Genomic DNA, 27,565 nt, shown 5'->3' with positions numbered 1-27,565 from the left:
GTGCATGTAATCTCAGAAACCCCCCGAAAAATGGAGTCTCTGGACAACTGCACCGACGTTCACTTTGCCTTGATCGTCGATTTAACCGGTGCCTGTAAAACTCCTGCTGTCTCTTCGTCCTCCAAGTCCATTACATCGGTGAATGTAAAACACCCAACGTCGTTTAATCCGGTGCCAAGTTCATTGCACCGATGAGTGCAATTTGCTCATCATCGGTTTAACCGGTGATAGCAAATTGTCTTCGTCTTGATCTTTTTGACTTGGATTTTTTTTCACAATCTCTTTGATTCTTGTCCTTTGGACCGAAGAGGTTTCAGGGCGCTGCCCTGAGACCCGCGAGGGGCGGAACCACCGTAGGGGCGGCCCTTCGGGCCTAGCTACGCATATCTTCTCTTTGTCATCACTTGAACCTAAAAGCCTGACAATGGTCATCTTAACAATAATATTAGTCCAAGTGTTGTGTTGTCTATATCAATCACCAAAACATTATATTGAAATATGGCATGAGAGGCCATTTTCGCTACAACAGGGCCTTGCTGATGAGGGAGAGAGGATACATAGCATCGTGGACGAGATGGAGACAGAAGACCAAGCCGCAATGGAGATGGAAGAATATGAGGGCTCATCTGATGACGAGCAGTACTCATTGCCAAAAGAATGGAAGGAGCATGGTTTTGGCAATCATGTCGTAGAAGACGTACGAAATCAGGTGTGAGAGTACAGAGGGAATGAGGTAGTGCAAGGTGCAAACATATCCAAACATTGAAGCCGTAAAAGATGCTGTGAGATTATTGGCAATATCATTGAAGCGAGAATTTAGAGTTATAAAGTCTGGCAGTAAAGAATATGAGGTGAAGTGTGTGAATGATGGATGTCCATGGCGAGTACATGCATTCAAGGGAAAATGGAAGTCGAACTGGAAATATTCCATTGTGACAGAGTACACTTGTTTGCTGTCAGAAGTTCTACCCTCGCATCGCAATATATCATGCGACTTTGTTGCAAAGCAAATATATGGGTTGATTATGGACAACCTAAATTATGAGCCAAAAATGGTTGTTCGACACATTGAGCAGACTTATCAGTACACAATTAGTTATTTGAAGGCATGGCGGGCTAAACAAAAGGTGTTCGAGATGCGGTTCGGCACATACGAGGCATCATATGATAACCTAACTCGTATGTTATCCCAGGTTGCTGCTAGAAATCCTGGAAGTTTTTTAACACATACCTCGTACCAGCCGTGACTAGAGGGCAAAGCATTCTGCAACGAGCTTTCTTTTGCCTAGGTGACTGTGTTAGGGCATTTTAGTGTTGTCTTCCGGTGATCTGCATTGATGGCACATTTCTGACTGGAAGGTATAAAGGCCAGATACTCACCGCAATCGGGGTAGATTGCAACAACGAAATTGTTCCGCTTGCATTTGCATTTGTTGAGAATGAGAACTTAAACCGTTGGTATTGGTTCCTTGAACGAGTGAAGGTTTATTTTTCTGCACGTCCAGATGTGTGCCTTATTAGTGATAGGCATGCAGGTCTGCTACAATCAATAATGAAATTGTAACGCGGAATTGTGACAACGCCTCCATTATGGCCCGATGTCCACAACAGGTGATGTATTAGGCATATGGGTGCAAACTTCTATGACCACTTCAAGAACAAGGATCTTAAGAACATGTTTAAGAGGTTGTGCATCCAAAATCAACAGAGAAAATTCAATGCTTTATGGCAGATGCTTGATCAGTTGACTGCAGAGCAAGTGAAGATAAGGGCATCAGGAACCAGCGCGAGTCAGGCTGCAGAGACTAGAAATTCAATTGAGAAGCCATTTTCACACTGGATTCGAGGTGCACCTAAGGAGAAATGGTCATTTCTTTATGATACTAACGGAATGCGGTATGGTATTCAGACAACGAACCATGCAGAGTGTTTCAATATGGTTATGCGGCGTTGTCGTGCCTTTCCTCTTGTGGGAATTGTTGAGTTCATCATGTATGGATGCATGAAGTATTTCAGAGAGCATTACATGGCTGCAAGCATAAACATCAGCAACCCCCAAATTCAGATTTGCACAAAAGTGACACAATATATGCAACAGAAGATAGAAAAAGCCAAACTACACCGTGTCATATCGACAGGTACAATGGAGCATAGATTTGAGGTTCTATGCAAGGATAGAACTGGTCGTGGTATCTGCCTCTGATCACTCTCGTATTTTCCATTACATACGATAGATGGTATGTTTATGCTTCGATGCTCCATTAGGACTAACAACGATTCAAACTCGACATTATGTACATGTCTAGTAAATGCAAGTTAGGTACGAGACATACATACAAGCATAATACAACATTAACAATACTAAATGCGAATACATCTTAAACCGATGAATATCATATGTTATAGATCATGGTATGAAATCATCTAGGTCGTCATCCCGGTTGACTAGATTTTTCTTCGGTCCATGAAAATCCTCCAGAATTGGAGGCAGCCATTGCCTTATGCTATAATATCAATAAGGTACTGTCATTATAAATTTACAATTCTATATTTCACTATCCAAAAATTAATTCTATCCTTGAACTCGTACTTAAATTGTTCTATTATATCACTAATTATATTAAATTGCTAAACAATATCAATGGATTCAGATATAATTACATGCAGATCACAAGTGCATAATCCGGTAGGGTTTCGCCGCTTTCCTTCTCCTCACCCCTCTATTTTTTTTCAGGATTTTTGGTGGAAGTTCCTCTCTTTTTTTTTCTAGATTTTTGGTGGAATTTTTGGACTCAAATGAGGAAGGAATGTGGGTGGGGGCTTATATAGAGGAGGGGACCCTGTCGCCCGAGGGGGGTGGGGGCGACAGGCCGCTTGTCGCCCATTTGGGGGCGACCCCCCGTCGCCGAGCCCCCGCGTCGCGCTGACCAAGGACCGGTTTGTAATTTTTTTTATAAAAAAGGCCTGTCGCCCTCCCCATGAGCGACAGGGGCACATTTTTGAAATTTCTTGGAACGGTTATATATTTTTGAAATTTTAATTTTTTTTAATATAAAAATGAAAAAAGCCAAAAAAACACACAAATCAGGAGGCATGAGCCGAGGAAGAAACCCGTCGTCGTCCTCAAAAAAAAAAAAAAAGTGGAAGCAACGGTCCGGTGCGCTCGACCCCCAACGGTCGTCAATATCAGCAGTTCGAATTCCCATCGCGGGGGCAAACAGGCAGCAGCGAGCGGAGCCAAACCTCAAAGCATTCCTAGACCCAAATCATCTCTCCCCCCAAATCCATCCAGGAAGCAGCCGCGCATCTCCCCCGAGATCCGCCTCACGCGTCCCCTTCTAGCTCGCTGAAGCTCTCGGATCCAATGGAAGGCGCGGAGGCTCGGTGCCCTGGCGGCGGCGGCGACCCCATGGACTTCTCGTGGACAGCCGACGGGGAGAGCCATGCGCCGGCTTGCGCCAGCCCCGGCCGCGACGAGGAAGACGCCCCGGCCCCGGCGCCGGCGCCGCAGGAGGTGGCGGAGTCTATGATTCTCGTGTCCGGGCCGCGCGTCGTCATGTCCGGCCTCAGGATGGGCGACTGCCCCTCAGGTGGCGTTCCTATACCTTCCCATTAGGGTTCCTTGTTGTTCGGTTAATTTGAATTGGATCGTGCTAGTTAGTTCTCCTGGCTTCTTGCTTGGAGCCCAGAGGCTCTCTTATAGAGATCTTGAGTTGGTACTCGTTGGAGGTCGGGGGAAGAAACCCTAGGCATCGCACCCGTCCCCAAATCAGTTCCTTCCCCTCCCGAGAATTTAGAAGCTACTTCGCAGACTCAGAAGTTCTGCTGATCCAGCTTCTGGGGTGTTGTGCTGCACAGGGAGCTTACCAAGATCCTTTATAATTGTGAATTTTCATGCGCTTAATATTCTTATGCTCAGATTTTAGATTAGACCGTTTCCTTGATAAGAAACTAGTGAAAAGTGCCTTTGCATCAATAAATTATTTTGTGGTTTGCTATAATATCTTCCAAAAAAACATAGCAACTCTCAATGGATCGATGTGCTTACCTGATCCTGCAAACTGAACAAAGAGCAGTTATGCGATTCACATTGTAACTGAAACTAGGATATTGTTATGGCTTGGAGTTGACTGGATTCGACTATTGAACAAGGAAAATATAGCTTTGATAAGTAAAAGTAGGCATGTTACCAAAGAACTATTCCTGTATATATCCATTTACACTTTAGAGGATTGCTACTTTTTTTATTCCGTATAAAGTATTGACATGTCCTTTTCTGTTCAGAATATATGATCTCATAAGATTGCAATTATGAAATGTTTTTACAATATTATTTGGTTCCAGCGTCCTAACTGGGTGTAACAGCCGCACGGAATTATGATTCTTTTCATAGTTGTTTCTGAATAATCTATCATACATACCAAGATTATAAGAGATTGTTCCTGATATCAAATTATCAATGTTAGAATAGAAGTATTCAAGGAACTTTCACTTTATTATGTTTTGGTAGCTCTAGGGAGCCCCTCTTACTCTCCTCTGTTGCCTGTCATGAAGCAGACGACTCTGTTCTCTTCATTAATGCGGGTGGCGGTGCAATTGAAGGCTGTGATTCCAACGTAGAGGTTACCGCTGATTCATTCTTTGAAGGAGGGGATGTGATAGAAACGAATGAAAGCATAATTGAAGGTGGTGATTGTCCCTCTATTTACCACTCAGCACGCTATGGCAGTTTCAGCTACAAGTTCAATGGTCTTGCCCCTGGAGACTATTTTCTAGATCTGCATTTTGCGGAGATACTCTACACTTGTGGGCCAAAAGGACTCAGTACATTTGATGTCCTCGTGCAAGATGAAAAGGCAAATATACTAACTTGTTAAACACTGGTAATTGTGTCTCTTGGTTTCTGTTCGGATTCAGCTAAGAACATCACTTTTCACTTTTCAATCCACAGGTATTGTCTCAACTCGATGTTTATGCTGTGGTTGGCGGAAACAGGCCCCTTCAAGTGCGTGATATTAGGGTTACTGTTGAGATGAATGGTGTTATTATGGTCAATTTCAAAGGAGTAAGAGGAAGTCCCATGGTTTGTGGGATATGCATCCGAAAAGCACCACGTTTAACAGGTAAGGAGCTGATTTGATGCGGTTTACTTATTTTCAGAGAGAATATTTGTTGTCTAATGCTTGTGGCAGCAAACTCAGTTACAGATGGAAATGCCTTGTGCAAAAGATGTTCAGCAGATATTGATTTTTCAAATACCCAGGTCAGAACTTTCACAAACGGTTACATCTTCATATTTGATGTGACCCTTATGCATGATCTATGACTATGCAGACTAGGACAAGTAAACTGATCTCAAAGTATGAGAAACAGATTGAGGAGCTAACGAGCCAATGCACTATGAAGACCAACGAATGTTACATGGCGTGGTCTTCAGTAGACTCGACCAATCTGGAGCTTGGAAGGCTTAAAATAGAGCTTCACCAGAAGGGTGCTGAAATTGATAGTCTTGGTATGGATTATGCCACTGCAGTGATCATCTTCCCATCCTAATTGTTTGCATAGGCTCACAATTTTTATCCATTGCCTACAGAGCAAGCTCTTGGTAGAGAGAGTGGCCAGCTAAGAAATGTTTCCCAGAAATATGAAAATGACAAGAAATTGTGGACTGCTGCTATATCTAATTTGGAAAGGAAAATCAAGGTAAAGATGATTTAATGCATGTGTTAGCACTGCAGCAACTGGAATAGTTAACTTTAATAATTTTCACTCCTTAATCCTCAGGCCATGAAACAAGAGCAGGCACTGTTATCTCTTGAAGCACATGATTGTGCAAATGCAATTCCTGATTTGAGCAAGATGATTGCAGCAGTTCAGGCCCTAGGTAATATATGAATTAGCATTATTGTGCAGCCTTGCAACTGTTATAAATAAACAATGTATGGTTTAATTGTTGCAGTTGCACAGTGTGAGGATTTAAAACTGAAGTACTATGAAGAGATGGACAAGAGGAAGAAACTTCATAATATTGTTCAGGAGACAAAAGGTGTCTATCATCCTTTCCTTGACCCTGGGCACTTTTGGACCAATGGCTTTTGGACATCCCAAAAGTGTCCAGAAGCTCAAATAAACAGGGTTTTGTTCAGTTGTTTACACATCGAACATTTACCCGAGATAATGGATTTCATGTTCCTATTCTATCCATCTTTCTCTACTATTTCAGGGAATATCAGAGTTTTCTGTCGGTGCCGACCCTTAAGCAAAGATGAGGTGTCCTCAGGTCAGAAATGTGTGGTGGATTTTGATGGAGCCAATGATGGGGACATTGTAATTACAAATGCTGGAACAAGCAAAAAGATATTCAGGTTTGATAGAGTGTTCACACCAAAGGATGATCAAGGTATATTAAGTCACAAATTTGGTATTTGAATGAGGCTGTAGTTTTTTATGACTAATCTTGCCAATGTGTTAGACATATTAGCCTACAGAAAATTCAATTATTTTAGTTTAACATTTACAAGGGCAAGATTGATACCTGGGTACTTATATAGTTGGCTAAAAGCCAAAACTGCTATCTGCTATGTTACATTAAATAAATTCCCTTACTGACTTTGGTTGTCTAATGTGCAACTTCAATTGATGAGCAGATGTTGTGTATGCCGATGCGTCTCCACTGGTCACATCTGTCTTAGATGGCTACAACGTATGCATCTTTGCATATGGACAGACAGGAACAGGAAAGACCTTTACCATGGAAGGTACTGAGAGGAACAGAGGAGTTAATTATAGAACTCTGGAAGAATTGTTCAAGATTGCAGAGGAGAGGAAAGAAAGTGCCACGTACGACTTATCTGTTAGTGTTCTTGAGGTTTACAACGAACAAATCAGGGACCTTCTTGCAATGTCTCCATCTAAAAAGTATGAAAAAAATATTTTTGATCCTGTTTTTCGTTTACAATAGTATCAGTTTGTGTTGACTCAACATCCATCTTTCACATTTAGGCTGGAGATCAAGCAGAGCAGTGAAGGATATCATCATGTGCCTGGATTAGTGGAGGCCAAAGTCGAGAACATAAAGGAGGTTTGGGATGTTTTGCTAGCTGGGAGCAATGCAAGGGCTGTTGGTTCAAACAATGTTAATGAGCACAGCAGTCGCTCCCACTGGTCAGTCACTGTTTTTATCATTATATCTTATTACTTATAACATGAACTGATCGCTTGTTCTCCAAATGGTTCTTTTGACTTTGCTTCAGCATGCTATGCATCACGGTGAAGGCTAAAAACTTGCTGAATGGAGAATGTACTAGTAGCAAGCTTTGGCTTGTAGATTTGGCTGGAAGTGAGCGCTTAGCCAAGACTGATGTGCAAGGCGAACGACTTAAGGAAGCACAAAATATTAACAGATCACTTTCTGCATTGGGTGATGTCATTTCAGCTCTTGCTACGAAAAGTATCCATATTCCCTACAGGTTTGTGGTATTCATATAACTGAATATTGAAGTATGTAACCCATTTGTTTCTTCACTCACTACTTATGTGCCTTTTCTGATCAGGAATTCTAAGTTGACACACCTGCTGCAAGATTCTCTAGGTAAGATGATCTGCTTGCTCAAGGAAAACCATTCCCGTGATTGAAGTCTAACCATTTCCTCTGTTTATTTTTTCCCACTTAGCCACATGATTAATTTTTTTTCTTTGCCTTTTGACATTGATAATAGGAGGAGACTCTAAAGCATTGATGTTTGTGCAAATCAGCCCATCCGATAATGATGTATCAGAAACCTTGAGTTCATTAAATTTTGCCAGCCGTGTTCGACGGATTGAGTTGGGACCAGCAAAGAAGCAAGCTGATACTGTTGAACTTCAAAAGACTAAACAGATGGTGAGTTTTAGTTGTCATCTTCGTAAGTTAGCTTTCATGATGAACTTGCACACTGTGCTAGCAACCTGCTTGAAGCTGGCTTAATGATATATAATTTACATTTTTCCTGTTGAATGAATGTTAGCTTGAAAGAGCTAAGCAAGAAGGCAGACTTAAGGATGATTCTTTGAGAAAGCTAGAAGAAAACTTACAGAATTTGGAGGCTAAAGCTAAAGGGAAAGAGCAACTTTGCAAAAACTTGCAAGAAAAGGTATATAATTAATGAGACAAAAATTCTTCTTTGTTTCTTGGTTATTGTCTTTCACTTGTACTTGACAGCCTTTGAAATATATATTAGGTAAAAGAGCTTGAAGGGCAGTTAGATTCCACAGCACATTCTCAAATTACATCGGAGAAACAGCAGCGCCAGCTTTCTGGAAAACTAAAGGAGAAAGAAGAAATGTGTACTGCCCTTCGGCAAAAGGTACAAGTGACAGTAGTAACTGTTGTTTACATACTAGGAGCATGGATAGTCATTGTTGTTGTAGCTTCATAATTAGAAAACTTGAAATTTATGTGTACCCATCTTATCCCTTTTCAGATTGTGGAGTTGGAGTGCAAACTTAGAAAGCCACGCCAATCAGATTCTGAGGTTGAAATTCTCAAGCAAATGGTAATTTGCAAATAGTTATCAATGAGATGAGATTTAGCAGCATGCTGGGATTGTTTTTATATACTTTTTCTTTTCTCAGATCAAAGAGCTGGAGCTCAAGTTGAAGGAACAAGAGCATGACCGATCAGCTGTGGAACTAAAGGTGACTCCTATAAAGATTTGCTATCGTTGGCTTTGCTATATGAAATGGTATTATCAATATTGTTAATTGTTTTGTTAGACCAAAGAGATGGAGCTCAGGTTGAAGGAACAAGAACACCAGCGATCTGTGGCGGAACTAAAGGTGACTCCTTGAATGATGTGCTATCTTCAATTCTACTATATGATTAATTTTATTACCAATATCCTTTTTTTTAAAAAAAAATACCATTCTAATGTAGCAGTGGCCCTTTTCCTTTCTTAGATCAAAGAGCTGGAGCTCAAGTTGAAGGAACAAGAACACCAGCGATCAGTTGCGGAACTAAAGGTTTCTCCTCTAAAGATGTTGTGCTATCGATCTTTGGTTCTACTACATGTTTCCATATCAGGTAATTGACCTTTTTATGCCCCCAAAAATGTAGGCACGGGAAATAGGACATGAACTGTTGGAAACACAGAGAACGAAGGCGATGCTTCAGATTAAGGTAGCCTTCTTTCTCAAAACTGCTAGATTGTACAACCCAGTAGTGCATTTATTTGAGCATGGGGAAAGTAACGCCTTTCCATATTCAGCTGAGAGATCTTGAAAGCAAGACCAACGTGCAGGAAACAAACATGACACTGGACACCGCCATTGCTACTCCTCGAGAGGCAAAGTCGCCGCCGTTTTCTGGGGAGGAAGCGATGAGCGAGAAGGAGAAGCACATCCTAAGGAGCTCGAATTCCCTGAACAAGCAACAGCCTCCCAGCGACAAGTCTTGTGTTGCCGATGGTCCCGAAGCAGCGGTCAGCGAGAAGAAGAGAAAAGGGGATGCAAGGAACGCGTCCATCGGTGGTGAACAAGAGAACAACGCTCCTGCAGCTGGTCAGAATGTTGGCAGGAAGAGGAGCCTGCCGGGCGAGCGTGAGGCAAGGCTCAAGAGGAAATCAACCGAACCTCCTCAAGTGAAGAATCTTGGAAGGTCAACGGCGTCGTCAAGGGCCGCTGCCGCTGCTACACACAAGGCTGCTGCTCCTAGCTCCAGAGTCCCCAGGCAGCAACCAGGCGGGACCAAGACCAGAGGATGGGTTCGATAGAAGATGATGGCTCTAGGCAAAATAAACGCTGGTGTTTTATGCGTGCCCGTAGTTTCGTGTACGTACTAGCTGTAGATTTCCATCTTGTGTTGTCCCGGAAGGCTGGCGGCTCAACTTTTTGCTGAGTCCTGCTGCAATCCTGTGTTGGTGTAGGTACTACGTTTGCAGATTCAACTGGAAGGGAGAATTAGTTTGTGTGGTTGATGAGTCGTTATTCCTGATGCTAATGTCTCCCTGTTGCGCTCGCTGAGCAAGATGAAGAATCGGATACTGTCAAGTTTTGTGTGCTGAAGGTAGTGTAGGCTATCAGGAGTACATTTGTTTGTTGTAGATGCACGAAATACCCTGGACTTGGGATCGGCAAACGACAATGGGGGAGAACAGAATTTGGCTCCGTACATTTGTTTGTAGATGCACGAAAAGGTGTTGCTCTGCAGCTACAAACTCGGAAGGTTTTGGCTTCCTTGCTCACCTGTCCCTCCTGGCCTCCTCCTCCGTAGTAGTACACGTACATCCTACGGGACGCAGGCAGCAGTTTTGCTGCCTCTACTGTGGCCGTGTTTGGGACGGCTCCATCCGCTTCCGCGCTACAGTAATCGATATTGTGCTGCACTGTAGCACAGAGCTGACACAGGGGTGCTCCGTGCTACAACCAACGGTCGGAGGAGAATTTCCGTGACTTCGGCTCCGTCTGGGAGGGCTTCACCGGCGGCTTCACGAGCGGCTTTAGGTGAAGTCCTTCCAAATGTTTGTTTCAGGACCGGCTTCACGTGTGAAGCCAGTTCTGAAGCTGTCGGCGGCTTACACAGGCAAGGTGAAGCCATGAAATCGTGGCTTCACGCGGCTTACACATCAATCTAACAAGTGAAGCTGTTTTGCCAAATATTTTCTAAAACGACTCCAACTCCACCAAAAAAACCGCTCCATCTGAGGAGCCAGAGCTGGAGCTGTTTTTGAAAGAGCCGAAACTCTGACAAACGGGGCCTTGATCGGCTCCGCGCTACAGTAGACTACAGTAGCCGGAGCCGGCTTAGTCCGGCCAAACACGCCCTATATTAGTAGACGAGGAGGAGTTAGGAGGAGACGAGGAGTCACGCACCGCGCCAGGCCGCCCCGCAGAAAAGGACGAGACGGGACCAAAGACGAAGCAGGCAACGCGAGCCGGCACCGCAGCCACGTGACCACCCCACAAGTCGAGATCCAACCCAAACCGTGTGCTCCTACTGTCCTACACACACACCCCCGTTTGGGGGGAAAAACCCCGTGCGCGACGCGGAAAACCACGAGCCCGTCGTCGTCGTCCTCCGCGCGCGCCCACGGACTTCTCCCGCCTCCCGCGCTTTATCACCAACCCACCCACACCCAGCAACTCAGCAAGAGCAAGCTCCCTCCACCCGCAACACACACGCACCAGAGGCAACGCAGGGGAGCGACCTCGGCGATCAGCTACCGAGCGATGTGCCGCGCCACGACGATGGAGGACGTCCGCCCGACGCCGACCCTCGACATCCGCGCCTTCTACCTCCGCCTCTCCTCCTCTTCCTCCCCGGCGCCGGCGGACCTCGCGCTCGTCTACCTCCCGGCCATCGGCGGCGCCGCGCTGCGGCTCAACGGCCGCGCGCTCCCGCCGGCCGCGCCCGCGGAGGTCACGCTCCGGCAGGTCGCGGGCGACGCCTACGCGAGCGCCGACCGCGTCGCCGCTGCCGAGGGCGCGCGGTTCGAGGTCTACGCCGGGAAGGAGATGGCGGCCGAGGGCGTCTTCAGGCGCCGCCGCGGCGCCGGGGAGGTGGGGTGGCGCGTGGAGTGCCGCCGGGCGGGGCCGGTCGCGGTGGCGGAGGTGATGGTGCTCGCGGAGGGCGGCGTGCTGATGAGGGACAGGGCGAGGGCGGCGTCCAGGCGTGGGGTGGGCTGCGGGGGCACCAGGCTGGAGGGGATCCCGGAGGATGCCACGGACCTCGTCTGGGGGTGCCAGTGCGGCTCCCGCGGCGATGAGGAGTGGGAGGTGGTCTCCGACGACGGCGAGCCGTGGAAGGAGGAGGAGGTGGAGGTGGAGACGGTGAGGTGGGCGATGGAGATGGGGGTGTGGGCCGTGTGCCTCGGAGTCGGCCTGCTCGCCACGGCCAGGCGGTTCCGGCGGAAGCGCGCCTTCTGGTGAACGCCGCCGGCCGCCGCTCTTTGGCACCGTCGTCTCGTCCCGCCAAGACTAAATTTTTGCCTGTATAGTTTCAAGTGTAAACTCGAAGATTTAGTGCAATTTCTCCGTAATTTCACGAGTGTACATTGCATTTGATCAACGAGGACAGACTCTTCTGCATCTTCTGGATGTACAGCTACAACTGTGTGACTTGTTCCAAGCACCGTCCCTGATTCCTGCCACAAACGAAATTTCTGTGTATTTAATGCCCGTCCTTGGTCGGTAATTCAGCAGTTAGATGAGATCAAAAATCTGTCTGCAGTTTCAGGCGTACAAACTCGGAAATTTTATACAGTTTTCCTAGCGATTTCACCTCTCTTTTACCATGTACATTTTTTTTTATCAACGGAGATTCTTCATCCTCTGCCTCCTGCAGAACATGCAGGGGTTTCAATCATGAACAAAGAGAAGGAAGAAGAAAATGAGGAGGAGGAATAAAAAGAGAGAAGAGAGGAGGAGGTAGATCCAACATGGGGGTAAGGGTTTCAGACTTTCAGTCATGGACAAAGAGGAGGAAGAAGAAAATGAGGACGAGGAAGAAGAAAAAGAGAGAAGAGAGGAGAAAGAAGAAATAAGCCCCACTAAATCCAACTCTTGGCTCCGCCATTGGAACCATGTGGCTTGTTCCAAGCACCATCGCTGGTTCTTCATCCTCTACCTGTACAACCATTCAACTATTACACAAGACCCAATCTAAAAGTATCTCAAAGTTGACTAAGTACGTCAGTATATCAATCGGCAACTTTGCTGGGTCCTTATCAAGAAGGTAGCAGACAGGAGAACAGAAGGCTTGCAACAGCAGCAAGTCATCGACACCTAAAAGCAGGGAAAATTCTTTGGATGTAGACTCTTTAAAAACACGCCATTAGAGAGGATTCCTTTTCCACCATTTTGACTATGAATTGGCCAATTACCCACGTTAGCAGCCACAGCTTACTAAAAAACACACATCGGCGCCGGGGGCGACCTCGAGGTCCAGTTCCTCCACTCACATCACAAATATCTTGACAGAGCAGGCGGCTTTTAGAGCAAAAGCATGCAAATGCCACAGCATAATAGGAATATTTGGTGCAAGTGGATTTCATCCAAGCCTGAGTTGTTTCGGAAACAGACACTGAATACCACAACATCAATTGCATGTAACTATCTAATTTGTTTAGGAATCAGAACCACTGTCTGAGTCAGAATACAGTTCATACGGTCTATTCCTGTTCGTGTTTGCTTCTAGCGGTGGCAGATCGTCATCTTCATCAGAATCTGGTCCCTCATCAGTCTGCACGGTTTGTGCTTGTCCTCCAGCATCAGCCTGGGCAGTTTGGGCTTGTGCTCCCGCCTCTGAACCTTTATTTGGTATTGACTTGAAAATAGCTGGCCTGATATAAGAAGAGATAAATGATCAGAAGAATAATTTGAGGATGTCAAGCTGGCAACACTTAGTATAGCAGAGACTAGCACTCCAGTGCTGATACAAATGCCCAGCCCACAGACTGGTATTTTATTAGGTCAATTAGCAGCTTAGGATCTCTAATCCTAGTTTTTTTTTCTGTGCCATTATTACAAAATACATCGCGAAATTCAGCCCTATCAAAAATATTTGTCTCGTGGATATTTGACCAAATAAAGCTTGAATTAACCTACATGTGCTGTTGAAATTTTTATCAGTGACCCTTGTATTATGAGGGAAGTGAATTGTATATTCAAGATGCAAGAGAATTATTTAGAAGGTAAATAATGAGGGCATGTTGTATAAACAGAATTTTGGTTCCATGAGAGCGAGTGATATATGACACCGGACCCAATGTGCATACTAGAGAAGTAAGCAGTAAAACAACCACTTTGTAAACTGGTGGCACACCAACATTTATATACAATTACATATGAGATAAACTGGGATACATTGCCACCAGTTTCAGTCTCAAAAATAAGTTTATTGATCTAAACCTAGATGGGTTTCGGTAGCACAAACTTTTAAGTGATGTTGCTTATCGTGCCACTCAACACAACCCTTCAAAAAACAGGAGGGTTGGAAATGGGTGCAAGTTATTTCATACTGATTCTTCCTTTTTCTTTTCATGTGTAGATTCGATATATGAAAGAAATCATTCATCATGTGCATACAAAGAACCCTACAAAGAATACATTTGGTTACCCTTGTTGTGTCACGAGGCAAGCAAAATGACACCCAAAGTTGCAGGTAGTCAGGCAGTTTTATTCTATTAAGGTTCGCCCTGGTTTGTGGCAGATTGCAGAAAAGACATCCAAAAAAAACTATGATATTTACTGTCAACTAATTCTCATGCACTGAAATGGTTGGACCTGATAACCGCTTTCCAGTAAAACAATGTATCCTGATTTTGTGTCAACTCTTTAAGCCACAGCTGCAAGCTGTTAGTACTTGGACCATTATCTAGCATCACTGAACCAGGGAGCTTACCAGTTACCAGACTTGTCCAGAGCTCGAACTTGTTCGTGGAAGAGGACTTGCGAGACAACACACGCAATCTTGCTCCCTGATTCCAGGGCCTGATCCCTCCCACTAGCATCCACAACCACGAAACTCCCTGCGCATTCAGTGCAGCCACGGTCTCAGACTAGTGGCAACCGGGAGAACTAACCAAATCCTGGTGAATTTAGGGTTACTCATCGCTCTTGATCCAGAAGCTCTTCTGAAACTTGGCCGGGAACAATGCCAGAGACTTGACGCCCTCGCCGTCCATCACCTAGCAAAAGCACGCCGTTGAGAACAGACGTAGCACGGGACCATGGGTCATCTGCGCGGAGCCGGAAGCCCGGGGAGCATGAATCGATAAGCGCCGCGTACCTCGATGACGTTGGAGCCGCGCAGCGTGAGGACCTGCATGATGCTCTCGCCCTCGGCGAGCGTGACGGCGGCGCCCTCATCGCACGCCCGCCGCAGGTTCTTCCTCCCCGCTTTCATCCGCACCACCCCCTTTTTCGACGGAGCAAGGGAGGCGGATTTGCTTCGCGGGGATGGAAGCACGAGCAGGAAAGGGAGACACGGCGCGGCGGCGGCGGCGGAGTAGTGTAGTGCTCGGGATCTGGGAAGGTCTCGGCTGAGCAGGCCCGTGTGTTCTCAACTAACCAAGTTGGGCTATGAGCCTTCTTTGGTCATTAGGCCCAGAAGAATTATGTTCGTGTAAGCCCACGTTATTATTTGAGCCGGACCTCTCTTTTTGTAATCTTTTTTCCCCATTTTGTACAGCTGCCGTCTACCCTCCCGGCCGGTGGTTCCTTTTATTTTGCCTCACTCAGGTAGTACTCAGATGCTGGATGCCATGAGTCCAATGCTGCTTTGTGGAATCCAGTGTCCGGCGAAAAGGACGGCTGCCCGTGGCAGGGCAGCAGATGCGCCATCGCGGTTCACGACAACGGCGACGGCCGATGTTGTTTGGCACCGAAAATCTTGCTCCTCTTTCTGCTTGGTTTCCGTCTACATCAAGAATCTTTCTTTTCTACGGTGCTCTATCTACTCCCTCCAAGTCCTTTTTTTTCCCTTTTGGAAAAGATGAATGAATGCTAACCAAGCAAAATCACCGGGTCAATCACATTTTTTCTAAGGAATATGCATTCCGTTTGGAAAGTCTTTTACACAAATCAAGCTACTCCGCGTGAAACAGTTTTGTAAACGTGGTAAAAATTAATTGAAAATCGGTTAAAACTATTTTTTATTTTACCGGTAAAACTAATTTAGAATAAATATTTCCATCTGCAGTGCGGCAACACGCCGGATGGACGATTTTTTTGACTGTATTTGCTACCAACACCGAGAGCATTCCTTTTGTTATCAGACATGCAATGCAAAATACAAAAGTTTTACTACGAGCAAGAGCCCCAGAAAAGCACCGCGCACGCGATCCTGATCACAGACCAGCATCGGGAGCCGGAGATCTCTCAGACAATCGGCTGCATCTGCCGCTCCGATCCCCACTTGCCGGGCACTGCCATCCTGGACCCACGCATCCGCCACGTCACGCCAAAATAATTACAACACTTCCCAAAATCCCCCATTCCTTTTTCCTTCTCTCAACTCAACCTCCCCCACCCAGACCAGTCTCCGTCTACTCTTCTCCTCTCTTCTCTTTCCCTGTCCGGTCCCCAGCGCGCGACACGGGTCCAGCTCTCAGCCGCCGCCGGCGATCGCCGGAGCCGGGGGTCCGTGCTTCCGATCACGCGCGGCCCAGAGCCATGGTCAGGACCGGGAGTATGCGCCGCTTCTTCCTGCCCACGCCGGCGGCGGTGCCCGCGTTCACCGCGTCGCCCGAGGACTACCGCCTGCTGGAGGAAGTGGGCTACGGCGCCAACGCCGTCGTGTACCGCGCGGTCTTCATTCCCACCAACCGGACGGTCGCCGTCAAGTGCCTGGATCTCGATCGGGTCAACAGTAACCTTGTGAGCTCCTCTGCAGACTTCCGTCCTCGCTCGATTCCTAGGGTTCGGTAGTCATCGTTTTTTCTTTCATGATTCAAGTACAAGGGGATTCGACGCACCTGATGTGGTGTGCGATTAGTTGAATGATGGATCCAACTGTCGGTGTTTTTTTTCTTCTTCTTCCGTTTGTTGCTAAAGCGATAAGGTTCACAATCAGGGTGTAGACTGTTGTTAGCGGAGTTGGGAATACTAGTTGAGAAAGTTGACCGCTTCAATTCGTAGTTTTGTTTTCAATTCCCGCTTCTACCATTGACGCTGGCCACAGTTATGGTTGCAGCTGGTTCGGAGCCTTATACGGATATCTAGAATGTGATGCAGTTACTTTCTGATCGATCTGGATTAGATGTCCTACAACATTCTGCATCCTGTTTCAATGTATTTTTCAAGAAAAAAAAATCCCCATTGCTTGCATCATGACAGCATCTGGCCTAACATCACCAGAAACACTATTTGCTTGCTTTTGAAGTGCCAAACTTATTTCCTCTCCATGAAAACGCTTTCAGAATAAATGAATTTGCACATGTACTGTTTCAGTCCTATTTCGGGTCTCTTGCTGTGCCCCTTTTTAAATTAACACTAATTAACTTCTCACAGTAGTATCTATATATTGTATGCAGGATGATGTAAGAAAGGAGGCTCAAACTATGAGCTTGATAGATCACCCTAATGTCATCAAGTCTTACTGCTCATTTGTTGTGGATCATAACCTTTGGGTGGCAATGCCGTTCATGTCAGAGGGTTCATGTTTGCACCTAATGAAGGTTGCATACCCTGATGGTTTTGATGAGCCAGTTATCGCCTCTATTCTAAAGGAAACACTCAAAGCTCTAGAGTACCTCCATAGGCAAGGACATATTCATCGTGATGTGAAGGTTAGCTTTTCAACTGTAGGGTTTGTCTGGGTTTATTTTGTTAGTGCCTTTGCTCAACATATCATTTTATTGCAGGCAGGTAATATCCTTATTGATAGTCCTGGTGTAGTCAAGCTTGGGGACTTTGGTGTCTCTGCTTGCATGTTCGATAGAGGTGATAGGCAAAGGGCTCGAAATACATTTGTGGGGACACCTTGCTGGTAATTATGTTTCTTTTCTAAATAATTCCTGCTAATGGTTCAATAGGTATTAATTTTTTTTGCAAATATTTTTTACACGTTTTTGGTATCTTATTTGGTGTTTAGGATGGCTCCAGAAGTTCTCCAGCCTGGAACTGGATATAATTTCAAGTATGTTGTGAATATCAATTACTACGTTTTATTTGCTACTGTAGAGCATTTTTGGATGCACTGTATATTGCACATGCTTAGTTTGATTGATCATAATATGACCATCACTTCATCACAAAACCTTTTTTTTGGAGCATGAATGTGTGCATTTCATTAATAAAAGAAGAAAGGTTTGTTAGGTTACAGGCCCTATTCACCTGCACAAAGCATATAATGTTCGCACCACACATGAGAATTTGGTGACCGAGCAACCAGAACAGGAAAAGAAAAACTCCTATTGGTCTAAATTTTAAAAGCATGAATAGATCTTTTGCTCTGGCAGTGCACAAGGATCGTTTATTTAGCACCTCCTATAAGATCTTATTGGGTTAGGTTAAGCTGTTGTAGAACAGAGTACCAGACCTCCTAGGACATTACACAAGATATGAAGAGGTGCTGCATATTTTCTTCTGATTGGTCACAAAGAGGCCATCTCCAGATGCGCCAGCCCTCACCGCGATAGGCGATCTGTGATCCAACATCAGTTCAATAGGGCAAGCCAAAGAAAGATTTTGCATCACATAGGTGCCCAGCAGTTCCAAGTGCTCCTGAGTGACCACGGGTCGTCTTCTTGGCAGCGAATAGGAGTGACATAGCATTTATATATATATATATATATATATATATATATATCTTTAGGCCAGATGCTAAGCCAAGCGATGTAGCGATTCCGTAATGAAGGTCAAATCCATATTGGAGAAACAGCACCATGTCATCAGCATAGACCTGATATTTCAGTCGATATGCAGCTAGAGGTCGTAGTACACCATTAGTATCTGCTTGGTTTACCAGTAGTTTCAGAACATCCATTACCAAAACAAATAGCATTGGAGGGTTTAGTTTCCTGGTTCACAAAAACTATACTCGAGTCAGTTTGCACCATCCTGAGCGAAAGCCAAGCCGTCTGAGAACCTTCCAACATGAAGGTTCCAGGAAACCAAGTCACAGGACAACCTTTTTTACAAGTTCAATATGAACTCTGACCTAGTCCTTTGAAATAGCATTGTTTCATGAATATAATCAAGCAAATGTTGTATTGAAATTTAGTTTTACGTGACATTAAATATGATTGGAGCACATCATCAAGTCAAAATCTTCCCAGAAACTAGGTGGCCATTTACTAAGTTCTGTTGGTACCGGACTACCGGTTTGAGGTTTCTGGGCAAATGTTCCTTTTTTTTTCATTTATTCCGCTTTGTACTGATGTAATGTAACAATCATGTTTATTAGTGCATTATAGCTTTTGTATTTCTAATTTTAGTTTTCTTGATTGCTGTTGTAAGTGAGATCTTCTAACAACACATGGCCCTTTGTGCAGAGCTGATATATGGTCATTTGGAATAACTGCACTGGAGCTAGCACATGGACATGCTCCCTTTTCGAAGTACCCTCCCATGAAGGTAACGGATCATTTGCTCTATGCAGATTAAGATGTTAGGACCTTTTCCCTTTTGCTCTTACAGAATAGAGAATCATGCAACAAAATGTTTCTGGGAAGCTTTGCATCAGTTTTCTTGAAGTTGAAATTTCACAAGGTAGCCTATCTTGAAAAGTTACGGTGCAAGTATGTGTTCTTAATCTTTAGCTATCCCATATGCTAAAAAATACACTCTTTCTGCCATCTGGTAATTTCTATTTATGCTGCAAGCTACTGCCTACATGTGGACACATTCTTTTGTAGTTTTGCAAATACTTATTTGGACTTACTGTTTTCCAGCGGCTTGTGAAACTTTCATAAACACAAATAGTCAAATCAAGATGTTGATCCAACTTTACAAATTTTTTTTTGCTCCAATAACGATTTCCATGAATGTTTTTGTATTCAATGTTAACTGAGGATTTCCTGGTGGATCAGGTTCTTCTCATGACGCTTCAGAATGCTCCTCCAGGTCTTGACTATGACCGTGATAAAAGATTCTCAAAGGTAGTACTAGTCCTTTTGGTTAATTCTTGGGTAGTGAATGATTTGCAATTATAGTTTTCTGGCACTATCTTTATGGTCTAGAATGCTATTTCTGTCATTATTTGCAGACTCGATGTTAGGTTATATTATTGGTTTTGCTCTTCTAATGGAAGTTTTCAGTTGTAATCAGTCCTTCAAGGAAATGGTTGCCATGTGCTTGGTGAAAGATCAAACAAAAAGACCAACAGCCGAGAAATTACTTAAGCATTCTTTTTTCAAGAATGCAAAACCTCCTGAGCTGACTGTTAAGAGTGTTTTGACTGATTTGCCCCCTCTATGGGATCGTGTTAAGGCTATCCAGGTTTGTTTGTTTGTATGTCCTTTCGTCGTGCTTCTTTCTATTTAATGCTTGTGACAGTGTTTCTTAGTGAATGACTGTATTTCCAGCTAAAAGATGCAGCACAGCTGGCTTTGAAGAAAATGCCTTCTTCAGAACAGGAAGCACTTTCCATGGTTCGTGAAAGTGTACTTTGCCTATTTTTCTCTCCACGAATTTTTGTCCTTCTTGATCCCCTGAAGCAGGCTTGATGTATCCATTATATAGGTGAAATCTTCTGCTTTAGTTTAGTTGGATGGTTGGACCATGTTAGCATTAAAGATGCTTCAGTTAACAGATTTGGCTTGAAAACAAACTTTATTGAAAGACAGTAGGAATATATATGACCAAAACCATAGCCTTATGGAGAATGAAATTTGGATTGTGTAATATTATGCCAATGGTCTGCACTAGTACGTTGATATTTCGTGAAGCTTTTTTTTCGGACGGTATTTCGCGATGCTTATTGGATGAATACTAAAAACATGTTTCAGCAGAAGCATCACTGGTCTGTATAAAATATATATTTAGCTCGTGAGGAAATTGCAAACTTCTTTTTATCCAGGGAGAAACTTCTATGCCCCACCACTTCAGAGTTGCAGAAATTTTAAATCACAAACCAATGGTAGATTTCAGAAGCTAACCTGTTGAACACTTCAAGAATTGCGCAACTACAGTCAGGGACAGAGCTAGGATCGTATAACAAGGGGGCCCAACTGCTAATACATATATTTTGAAGTGGCTTGAATATCAGCTACATTCCTGACTACAGTATATGAACATGGTGCTCACATGAGTGTCAGCTATTTATTTTACATATAAAATATTAGTTAACATTAAACTTAGCTACTCACAAGATACTTTTGCCTGCTGTATTGTTTAATTACGTAGCACACTATTATGTATTTTCATTGGCATAGACACAATATTTACTCCTGTTCATCTATGTTTTATCTGACAGAGTGAGTACCAACGAGGTGTTAGTGCATGGAACTTCGATATTGAGGATCTAAAAGCCCAAGCATCACTGGTAAAGCAATATGTTTTGTTATCTTCTATTGCTCTGATATCTTAATGGTATGTTCTAAAAATGGATGCATTTTTTCCTCACAAGTAAGCTGTATAACTTTGCAGATTTGTGATGACGATCCACTTGAAGTAAAAGAACATGATGACAGTGCTAGGATAACTGGCATTGATAAGGTTTGCTTGACTCCATTTTCTTTTGTTTAAGAGAGACTTTAGCCCTGTCCACTAGTAATAATAACATAAATATGATTTAAGCTTCATAAGAAAGCTACAGAGTCATTAAGTATACATATACATCAAATATTATATGTGTATCATGACCAGGGGAAAGATTGCCATGCATGGCTTAAAAAAGAAGGGAGAAAATTACTATATTTTGGATTGAGGCACTAAGAGATGTTTAGATGGGGCTAAAAACATAGAATCCTAGAACTGCTGTGTAGATCTGTGAATGTGTTTCCAGACTCCTTTGTTACATTAGTTTTCTCATCTGGGTACATATAAAAGATCTGCAACCCTTTACTTTTGATACTTCACAGTTTCTCGCTATCTTGAACAGCAAAAAAAGGAAAAAAAAAACTGCCTACTCTGTTGGGTTGTAAATGTGTTTTTATATGCAAGACAAATGTGTACACTATAGGTTGATGTAAGCTGCTTCTGAATTCTTTATTGCCAGGATACGTCTTCTGACAGTCATTTTGGAAAGCCGACACAGTTGAATGGAAATCGCAGCAGGTTTTATAAAATCTATAACATTTTAGCATCCTTTGGTTTTCAATATACCCCCCTCCCCCCCCCCCCCCCAGTTGATCTCTGGTTTTTCATTCTCCATGTTGATGATCATCAATGATCAATCACAGTTTGCTTGTAGGGATCAGTGAACCTCCATGCATATTACAGTTGCTGTATATGTTTCATGTCTCAGCATGGGTAGTTCATTCATAGTCTTCTGTTATATTTCAGTGAAAGAACTTCTGCTGCAGCAAATCAAAGTCAAAATGTCCCCGAAACAAGCAAAGCATTGTCTTCCAACAATGGTAGTGCCGATAGTGAAAGGAAGGTTGATGGACCTAGAAGCCAGGTGTCAGAAATTGATCAATTGCCCTCTACATCGAAGCATGACTCAGATGGGAAAAAAAGTGGAGTCAGACAAACACAAAGAACATATTCTGGTCCAATTCTGCAATCTGGTCAGCATAATAGTTCGTTGACTGAAAGGGGTCACACTGTTGAAAGGTATGTTTAACAAACTTTGCTGAACGTGTTCCATTCTAATTATGTGTTACTTATTCTGATCTATCTTCTGTTAATCAATATTCTTCCATTTCAATTCTCAATAACTCTTATTATATATTGTCCATGGCCAAATTGGGTATCTGAGTTATTGCTAGATAATTTGGATATCTAAGTCTTAAAGAACGGAACACCATTTTGATTTTTTTTAGTTTCTTGAGAAAAGTACATGTTTTAACCAGTTTACACCTTGTTCTTTGTATATTCCAAAATTCTTTTTATCATCATTGTCACTCATGACAGGGATGTAGGAGCTCAATCTGGATCTGATAAACAAAAGAATGGTACAAGAAGAACCAATAATCTGAGCGGTCCTCTGTCACTTCCAACTCGTGCTTCTGCAAATAGTCTTTCTGCTCCTATTCGATCATCTGCAGGTAGAATATAACCTTCAACTGCTGATCCTTTTGTCTATGTACATAATAGACCTGCGTGCACATTCTTATTAATGTAGCATTGCAGCATATTTGAGCTGTTCTTGACTTTTGGAATGTAATTCTAACCCTTGGTTATTAAGTCAATTTGCTCTTAGTTATTTTCGCATTGAAATTTGAAAAGACATGATGTTCTGTTGACTGTTACAGGTTATGTAGGCTCTTTGGGTGATAAGCCTAAGCGTACCATGGTGGAAATTAAAGGCCGCTTCTCAGTGACATCTGAGAATGTGGATCTTGCAAAGGTGGGTTGCGCTTCTTTGACTCAACGAGATCACTTCATAAGTAAATAATTTAATAGTCTACTTTGTAGGTCCAAGAAATGCCGGCGAGCAGTGCCTCTCGCAAATTGCAAGAGGTAAGAATTTAGGAATGCTTTATTGGTTATAGAACACTATTACACTCTACTGAGATGTGTCCATCATGACTAATACTGGAACTTCTCAGGGGCCTTCACTGAGAAAATCAGCAAGTGTCGGTGATTGGTCAGTAAATGCCAAGACAATGGTATCATTTCTCATTCTCGACTTGTACCGTTTCTTAAAAATGAGTAACTTCTGTATACTTACTGTGTTTACAGATTTACATGCTATTTTTTAGTTTTTGTCTTGGAAGCGATGCTGTTGGGATTTTTTTATTTCCTGAAGCAAGACTGCTTGCTAGCTGTTCAAGGGAAAACACTCAACTTTGTGTAACTGGGATTTTGTTATTGCAGTCTACTAGTCATCAACGGAAGGAACTCTGCAATAACTCTGTATCTGCATCAATTCTGATTCCTCATCTTCAAAACCTTGTAAAGCAAACTGCGTTTCAGCAGGTATGCCACAAACTTAATATACTCTTAAGCATCCATTTATCTATAGTATGTATTATGTAATGATTTCCCATTTCCTTGCTCCAGGGTCTGATTACAGACCTACTAAGCAACTTGCAGCAAAATGAGAGAGTTGACGGTAAGTACTTTCCTCTCTATTGTTGAATGCTCTTTTTTTCTTCCAATTTGTTATTAAAATAACCATTAATTTTATCCAGCAGCCCAGTCAAGAGGCCAGAGTATGGGGACTGATACAGTAGTAAGAATCTCAACTTCATACCATACCCCCCCCCTCCCCTCCCACCCCACAGATTTTTTTATAATCAACTCATAAATCTATTCTCAATATTTTGGCAGGTTGAAGCGTCTACGGCTGAGGGAGAACGCTCCTTACTTGTTAAAATTTTTGAATTACAATCGAGGTAGGTCCATTATGTTTATAAGGGGCAATTACATCTTCAAGGACTTTCAAAACTTAGAATTTAACTTTCCTCTCGTGTATTTACCAGCCTCATTCGATGCTTCTACCTGCTATTTCTGTCTCACTCTGCCACTTCATGTATTAGTCACCATAACATGATATAATGTCATCTCAAGATGTGAAGTGCTGCTTTTGTTTACCTGTTTGCTTTATCATTAGTCAACCCAACTACCCCACATTGTCATATTGCCTTTTGTGTTGCCACTCACCTCATGCCATTGTATGCACCATAGTCACCAGAATCTGGGTCAAACAGGTCAAGGAATGGGGTGGCATTACGGCATTCGATGCTATCTTCACCTTGCCGTTTTTCACTTACCTCCTTTGCCACTAGTTGTTGCACCTTGTCATTTTTGCTGCCTGCCAACAGACATTTATCTCGGTCCCCACCCTATACTTGCCGTTTGTAGCTTTGCTACCTTGAATATATCTGTACACACGGAAGCATATGCATTTTGTATCGAATTTTCTCTTGGCACGGTCATTTTGGTTCAGTTTCACACCATAAACAACTTGGTTACGCACCAACCTAATTGTTTATAAGTTTGGGGGTATTGTTTATCTGGCAAAATAGCTTTTGCATTGGACGGATTAATACACACAGCAAGGTGCGTTGAATTTGGCTATTTAGGATTATTAGGCATGTATAGGCTTGTATATTGTGTATGTATACACTTGGCCCATATTGGACGTGTAGGCCCATATTGGGCATGTACAACTTGTACTCCAAGCCATCCGGCCTATATAATGAAAGGTCACCCCCCCTGATTAGGGTGTGCGGTGTTTCCCATCTCTCTCTACCTTTCTACAAGGATGATAATGATATGGCATTAAGCAAAGAGCTCAAGTTCATGACATCTTGATTGTTAGTTAGCTAGGAATCTAAGATATAGCGGGTTAGTTCCGTTAGTTTCTATTTTATCTGGGTTAGGAAATCATGTGAGCTTTACTTGGTTTGGGACTTGTATCTCGAACTGATTTCAGATGAAAATGGTTAAGTTACCTGTAGAAATTGGTCCTCAGAGGTCTTTGAGACTTTGAGAGTGCCTGCTAACATATTCTACAAATACACTCACAAAACTCCTTATTTCTGAGTTAGCTATGGTTAGAACCTCCAAATCAAGATTTGATTGAGATGCTTCTTTTTCTTTCTTTCTTCACTAATTGCGCTATTTCATTGTAATGAGTATTTGTAATCAGTATGTATTTTATCTTGCCCCTTGCAGAATGATTTCTTTAACTGATGAATTGATTGCGGCAAAGCTGAAACATGTCCAGGTCTGTATCTGCCTATTTCTGGTTACTTTTCTTGACTATGTTGGAACTTGCAAGCACATAGGTTTTTATTATTCACATTATTCGATAGACCCTTCAATAAAATCAGTAGTAGTAACAAGTGTTCTGCTGTGGACCACAGTTGCTTGTAGAGAATCTTGACCCATGCTAGTACGATACTCCATTTCTTTATACAACAACAACAACAACAACAAAGCCTTTTGTCCCAAGCGAGCTGGAGTAGGCTAGAGATGAAACCCAAAAGACACAAAGGTCATGGTTCAGGCACGTTAAACATTTCTTCAGTTATACCTAATAGAACTAAAATGTCAAATATCCTGGTACACTGTAAGTGAATAATTTAGAATACGTGTGCTTATTATTGATCGCTTATAATCCCCTGTGTTGGTTTCAGCTTCAAGAAGAGCTAAATGCGCTCTACTGCCAAGAAGAAATAGTCGACATGAGAGAGGAAGAGAATGAATAAGCATGATGAGTCAAAGCTGGCCATTCTTACTAGTTGGGAGGGAGCTAAATGAAATATATTCTGGGCTCATGCAATCGACGCTTCGCTAACTTGCCTGCCCTTGAGGTTTTTAAGGTGCATTGGTGCTGAGCCAGCTTAATTCCGGGTCTCATCAGAGAAGAAAATTGTTGGGCAGCCGCGAAACTGCAATGAGCTTGAAGGAGAGGGGAGAGGTCTTCGAGGTGTACGATCATCGATGGCTCGGCTTGAGATTGGCCGGTTGTTACAAATATGTGTATTCGGTCGATCTGTTTTGGTCCGGGTTTGGTTCTTGAGTGAGTGTTAGCTGTTTCTTGCGGTGTGCGTTCATTTTGGTCGCACCGATCGCTGAGATGGCGGGTGGCCATGCTGCCAACCTCTAATATACTAGTAGTATAGCACCATTGTACTTGTACCGCAGAAAGATTGCGAGAATAATCGCATCGCATCTAATCTAGGACAGCGGGATGTATATGTAGTGTAAAAGTTACTAGCACATTTTGGGAAGGAAATACAACTCCGGCTGTATGGAAACAGCTTCTCATGCATTACGCACTATTTAACTACCTTGTCATAGGCTTTGTTCGGCTGAGAGATTCAGCCAGTCACAATACGCCAAATCAGCCAGCCAGCCGAACAAGGCAATAGTGTTTGTGTCAGACTACTGTATTCAGCAAACCATGGCCATTGATTAAGGGGCACGGATGCTAGTATAGTTTAGTCGACTAACCCGTTGCTTTCAACGTGCCGCTAGGGCGTGGAGCATGCGGATCGGTCAAGGGAAAATTTCAACACCTAACCCGCGTCCAAACCCATCCGTGGCATTTGAGTTCGTCCTTCCTGGTCCGTGACCTCTCTGAATCGTGACCAGGGCTGTGTTTGGTTAAGGGTGAAAAAAAATTCGTGAATTTTTTTTGGTTTTTTGACCACTAATTTAGAGTATTAAATGAAGTCTAATTATAAAATCACCTCCACAACACCCGTGTAAATCGCGAGACGAATATAACGAGGCATTTGACCGCGTGATTAGAGGAAGGTTACTGTAGCATCACTGTAGTAAATTAACAATTAATTACTGTTATTAGATTCGTCTCGAAAAATTATACCCGTCTCTGAAAAGGTTTTATAAATAGACTACATTTAATACTTCATGCGAAAATTTGTCTTTTTGTGAAATTTTGATTTAATGTTTTAACCAACACGGCCCAGGACAGCACGATTACATGCCTGTGCCGCTCTGCACCCTAAGGAATAGGCATGCAGCGATAGCTAGTAGTACTCCGTAGGAGCAACCAGCAGCAGTAGCAATCATCATTAGGACAAAAGCTTGTGAAAAGCTGTGAAAGAAGATGAGGATTGGCGTGCCTGACGAGCAATCCTTGCATTCACGTCTTTTGAGGTTGGGTTTCAGGACTTGTTTCGCTCTAGGGTTTTTTTTTAAAATCCCTATCACATCAAAAGGAATCTTATTATTTTATAATATTAAATAAAATCTGTTTATAAATGTTTTTTTAACAGCTGAGTGCTTTTTCGCGAGACGAATTTAATGAGTCTAATTAATTCATAATTTGCTACAGTGATGCTATAGTAACCATTCGCTAATCATAAATTAAGATATCTCATTAGATTCGTCTCGCAGTTTAGCCCCAGAGTTCTGCGGTTAGTTTTATAATTAACATTTATTTAATATTTCTAAATACTAAAAAGTTCCAGAGACTTAAAAAAAAGTCCCTGGAACCAAACAACCCCTCAGTAGCGAGCGAGTTTCAGTGAGGGTCAGTTTAGTTTCTCAAAAAATTTCA

The 27,565-nt window shown here is 43.1% G+C and overlaps 4 protein-coding genes across 8 annotated transcripts; 3 read left to right on the top strand and 1 right to left on the bottom strand.

The window, feature by feature from the left end:
* Positions 1-3,186: 3,186 nt before the first annotated feature.
* Positions 3,187-10,026, top strand: LOC120691055 (kinesin-like protein KIN-14E). 3 transcript variants are annotated; one of them, XM_039974018.1, is made up of 22 exons: positions 3,187-3,590; positions 4,558-4,856; positions 4,952-5,123; positions 5,202-5,263; positions 5,335-5,512; positions 5,594-5,703; positions 5,785-5,884; positions 5,960-6,046; positions 6,224-6,400; positions 6,648-6,918; positions 7,003-7,164; positions 7,254-7,469; positions 7,554-7,591; positions 7,719-7,882; positions 8,007-8,132; positions 8,220-8,345; positions 8,463-8,534; positions 8,614-8,676; positions 8,755-8,817; positions 8,938-9,000; positions 9,095-9,157; positions 9,279-10,026. In XM_039974018.1, the coding sequence occupies exons 1-22, from the start codon at positions 3,365-3,367 to the stop codon at positions 9,747-9,749; spliced, it is 3,309 nt and encodes a 1,102-aa protein (XP_039829952.1). In that variant the 5' UTR covers positions 3,187-3,364; the 3' UTR covers positions 9,750-10,026. The 3 variants fall into 3 exon arrangements, with proteins under 3 accessions (XP_039829952.1, XP_039829950.1, XP_039829951.1); XM_039974016.1 differs by having other exon boundaries at positions 5,193-5,263; positions 9,246-10,026; XM_039974017.1 differs by having other exon boundaries at positions 3,188-3,590; positions 9,246-10,026.
* Positions 10,027-11,013: 987 nt separating this feature from the next.
* On the top strand, positions 11,014-12,107 carry LOC120692548. The gene has a single exon (XM_039975873.1). It carries the CDS (start codon positions 11,206-11,208, stop codon positions 11,902-11,904), a length of 699 nt encoding a protein of 232 aa, XP_039831807.1. The 5' UTR covers positions 11,014-11,205; the 3' UTR covers positions 11,905-12,107.
* Positions 12,108-12,969: 862 nt separating this feature from the next.
* LOC120692547 (probable RNA-binding protein EIF1AD) lies at positions 12,970-15,031 on the bottom strand. The gene is made up of 4 exons (XM_039975872.1): positions 14,765-15,031; positions 14,588-14,663; positions 14,378-14,504; positions 12,970-13,316 (listed from the first exon to the last, which is right to left on the bottom strand). The coding sequence occupies exons 1-4, from the start codon at positions 14,879-14,881 to the stop codon at positions 13,100-13,102; spliced, it is 537 nt and encodes a 178-aa protein (XP_039831806.1). The 5' UTR covers positions 14,882-15,031; the 3' UTR covers positions 12,970-13,099.
* An 811-nt stretch (positions 15,032-15,842) lies between these two features.
* On the top strand, positions 15,843-26,314 carry LOC120692546 (serine/threonine-protein kinase OSR1-like). Of its 3 annotated transcripts, XR_005682665.1 has the most exons (23): positions 16,011-16,353; positions 17,010-17,264; positions 17,340-17,464; positions 17,570-17,614; positions 18,972-19,053; positions 19,509-19,577; positions 19,747-19,917; positions 20,004-20,069; positions 20,894-20,962; positions 21,067-21,135; positions 21,638-21,696; positions 21,925-22,197; positions 22,498-22,631; positions 22,839-22,933; positions 23,002-23,046; positions 23,136-23,195; positions 23,404-23,505; positions 23,590-23,641; positions 23,721-23,761; positions 23,860-23,924; positions 25,210-25,261; positions 25,674-25,829; positions 25,875-26,314. XR_005682665.1 is itself a non-coding variant. In XM_039975870.1 (22 exons), exons 1-22 carry the CDS (start codon positions 16,150-16,152, stop codon positions 25,743-25,745), a joined length of 2,202 nt encoding a protein of 733 aa, XP_039831804.1. In that variant the 5' UTR covers positions 15,843-16,149; the 3' UTR covers positions 25,746-26,302. The 3 variants fall into 3 exon arrangements, 2 of the variants coding, with proteins under 2 accessions (XP_039831804.1, XP_039831803.1); XM_039975870.1 differs by having other exon boundaries at positions 15,843-16,353; positions 23,724-23,761; positions 25,674-26,302; XM_039975869.1 differs by having other exon boundaries at positions 16,007-16,353; positions 25,674-26,314.
* The last annotated feature ends 1,251 nt before the right edge of the window (positions 26,315-27,565 follow it).

The sequence above is a fragment of the Panicum virgatum genome, chromosome 9N (genome assembly GCF_016808335.1).
Source record: "Panicum virgatum strain AP13 chromosome 9N, P.virgatum_v5, whole genome shotgun sequence".
In the NCBI taxonomy this organism is placed as follows: domain Eukaryota; kingdom Viridiplantae; phylum Streptophyta; class Magnoliopsida; order Poales; family Poaceae; genus Panicum; species Panicum virgatum.
Note: the sequence above shows the minus strand (reverse complement) of the source record. Positions and strands in the feature narration are given on the sequence as shown.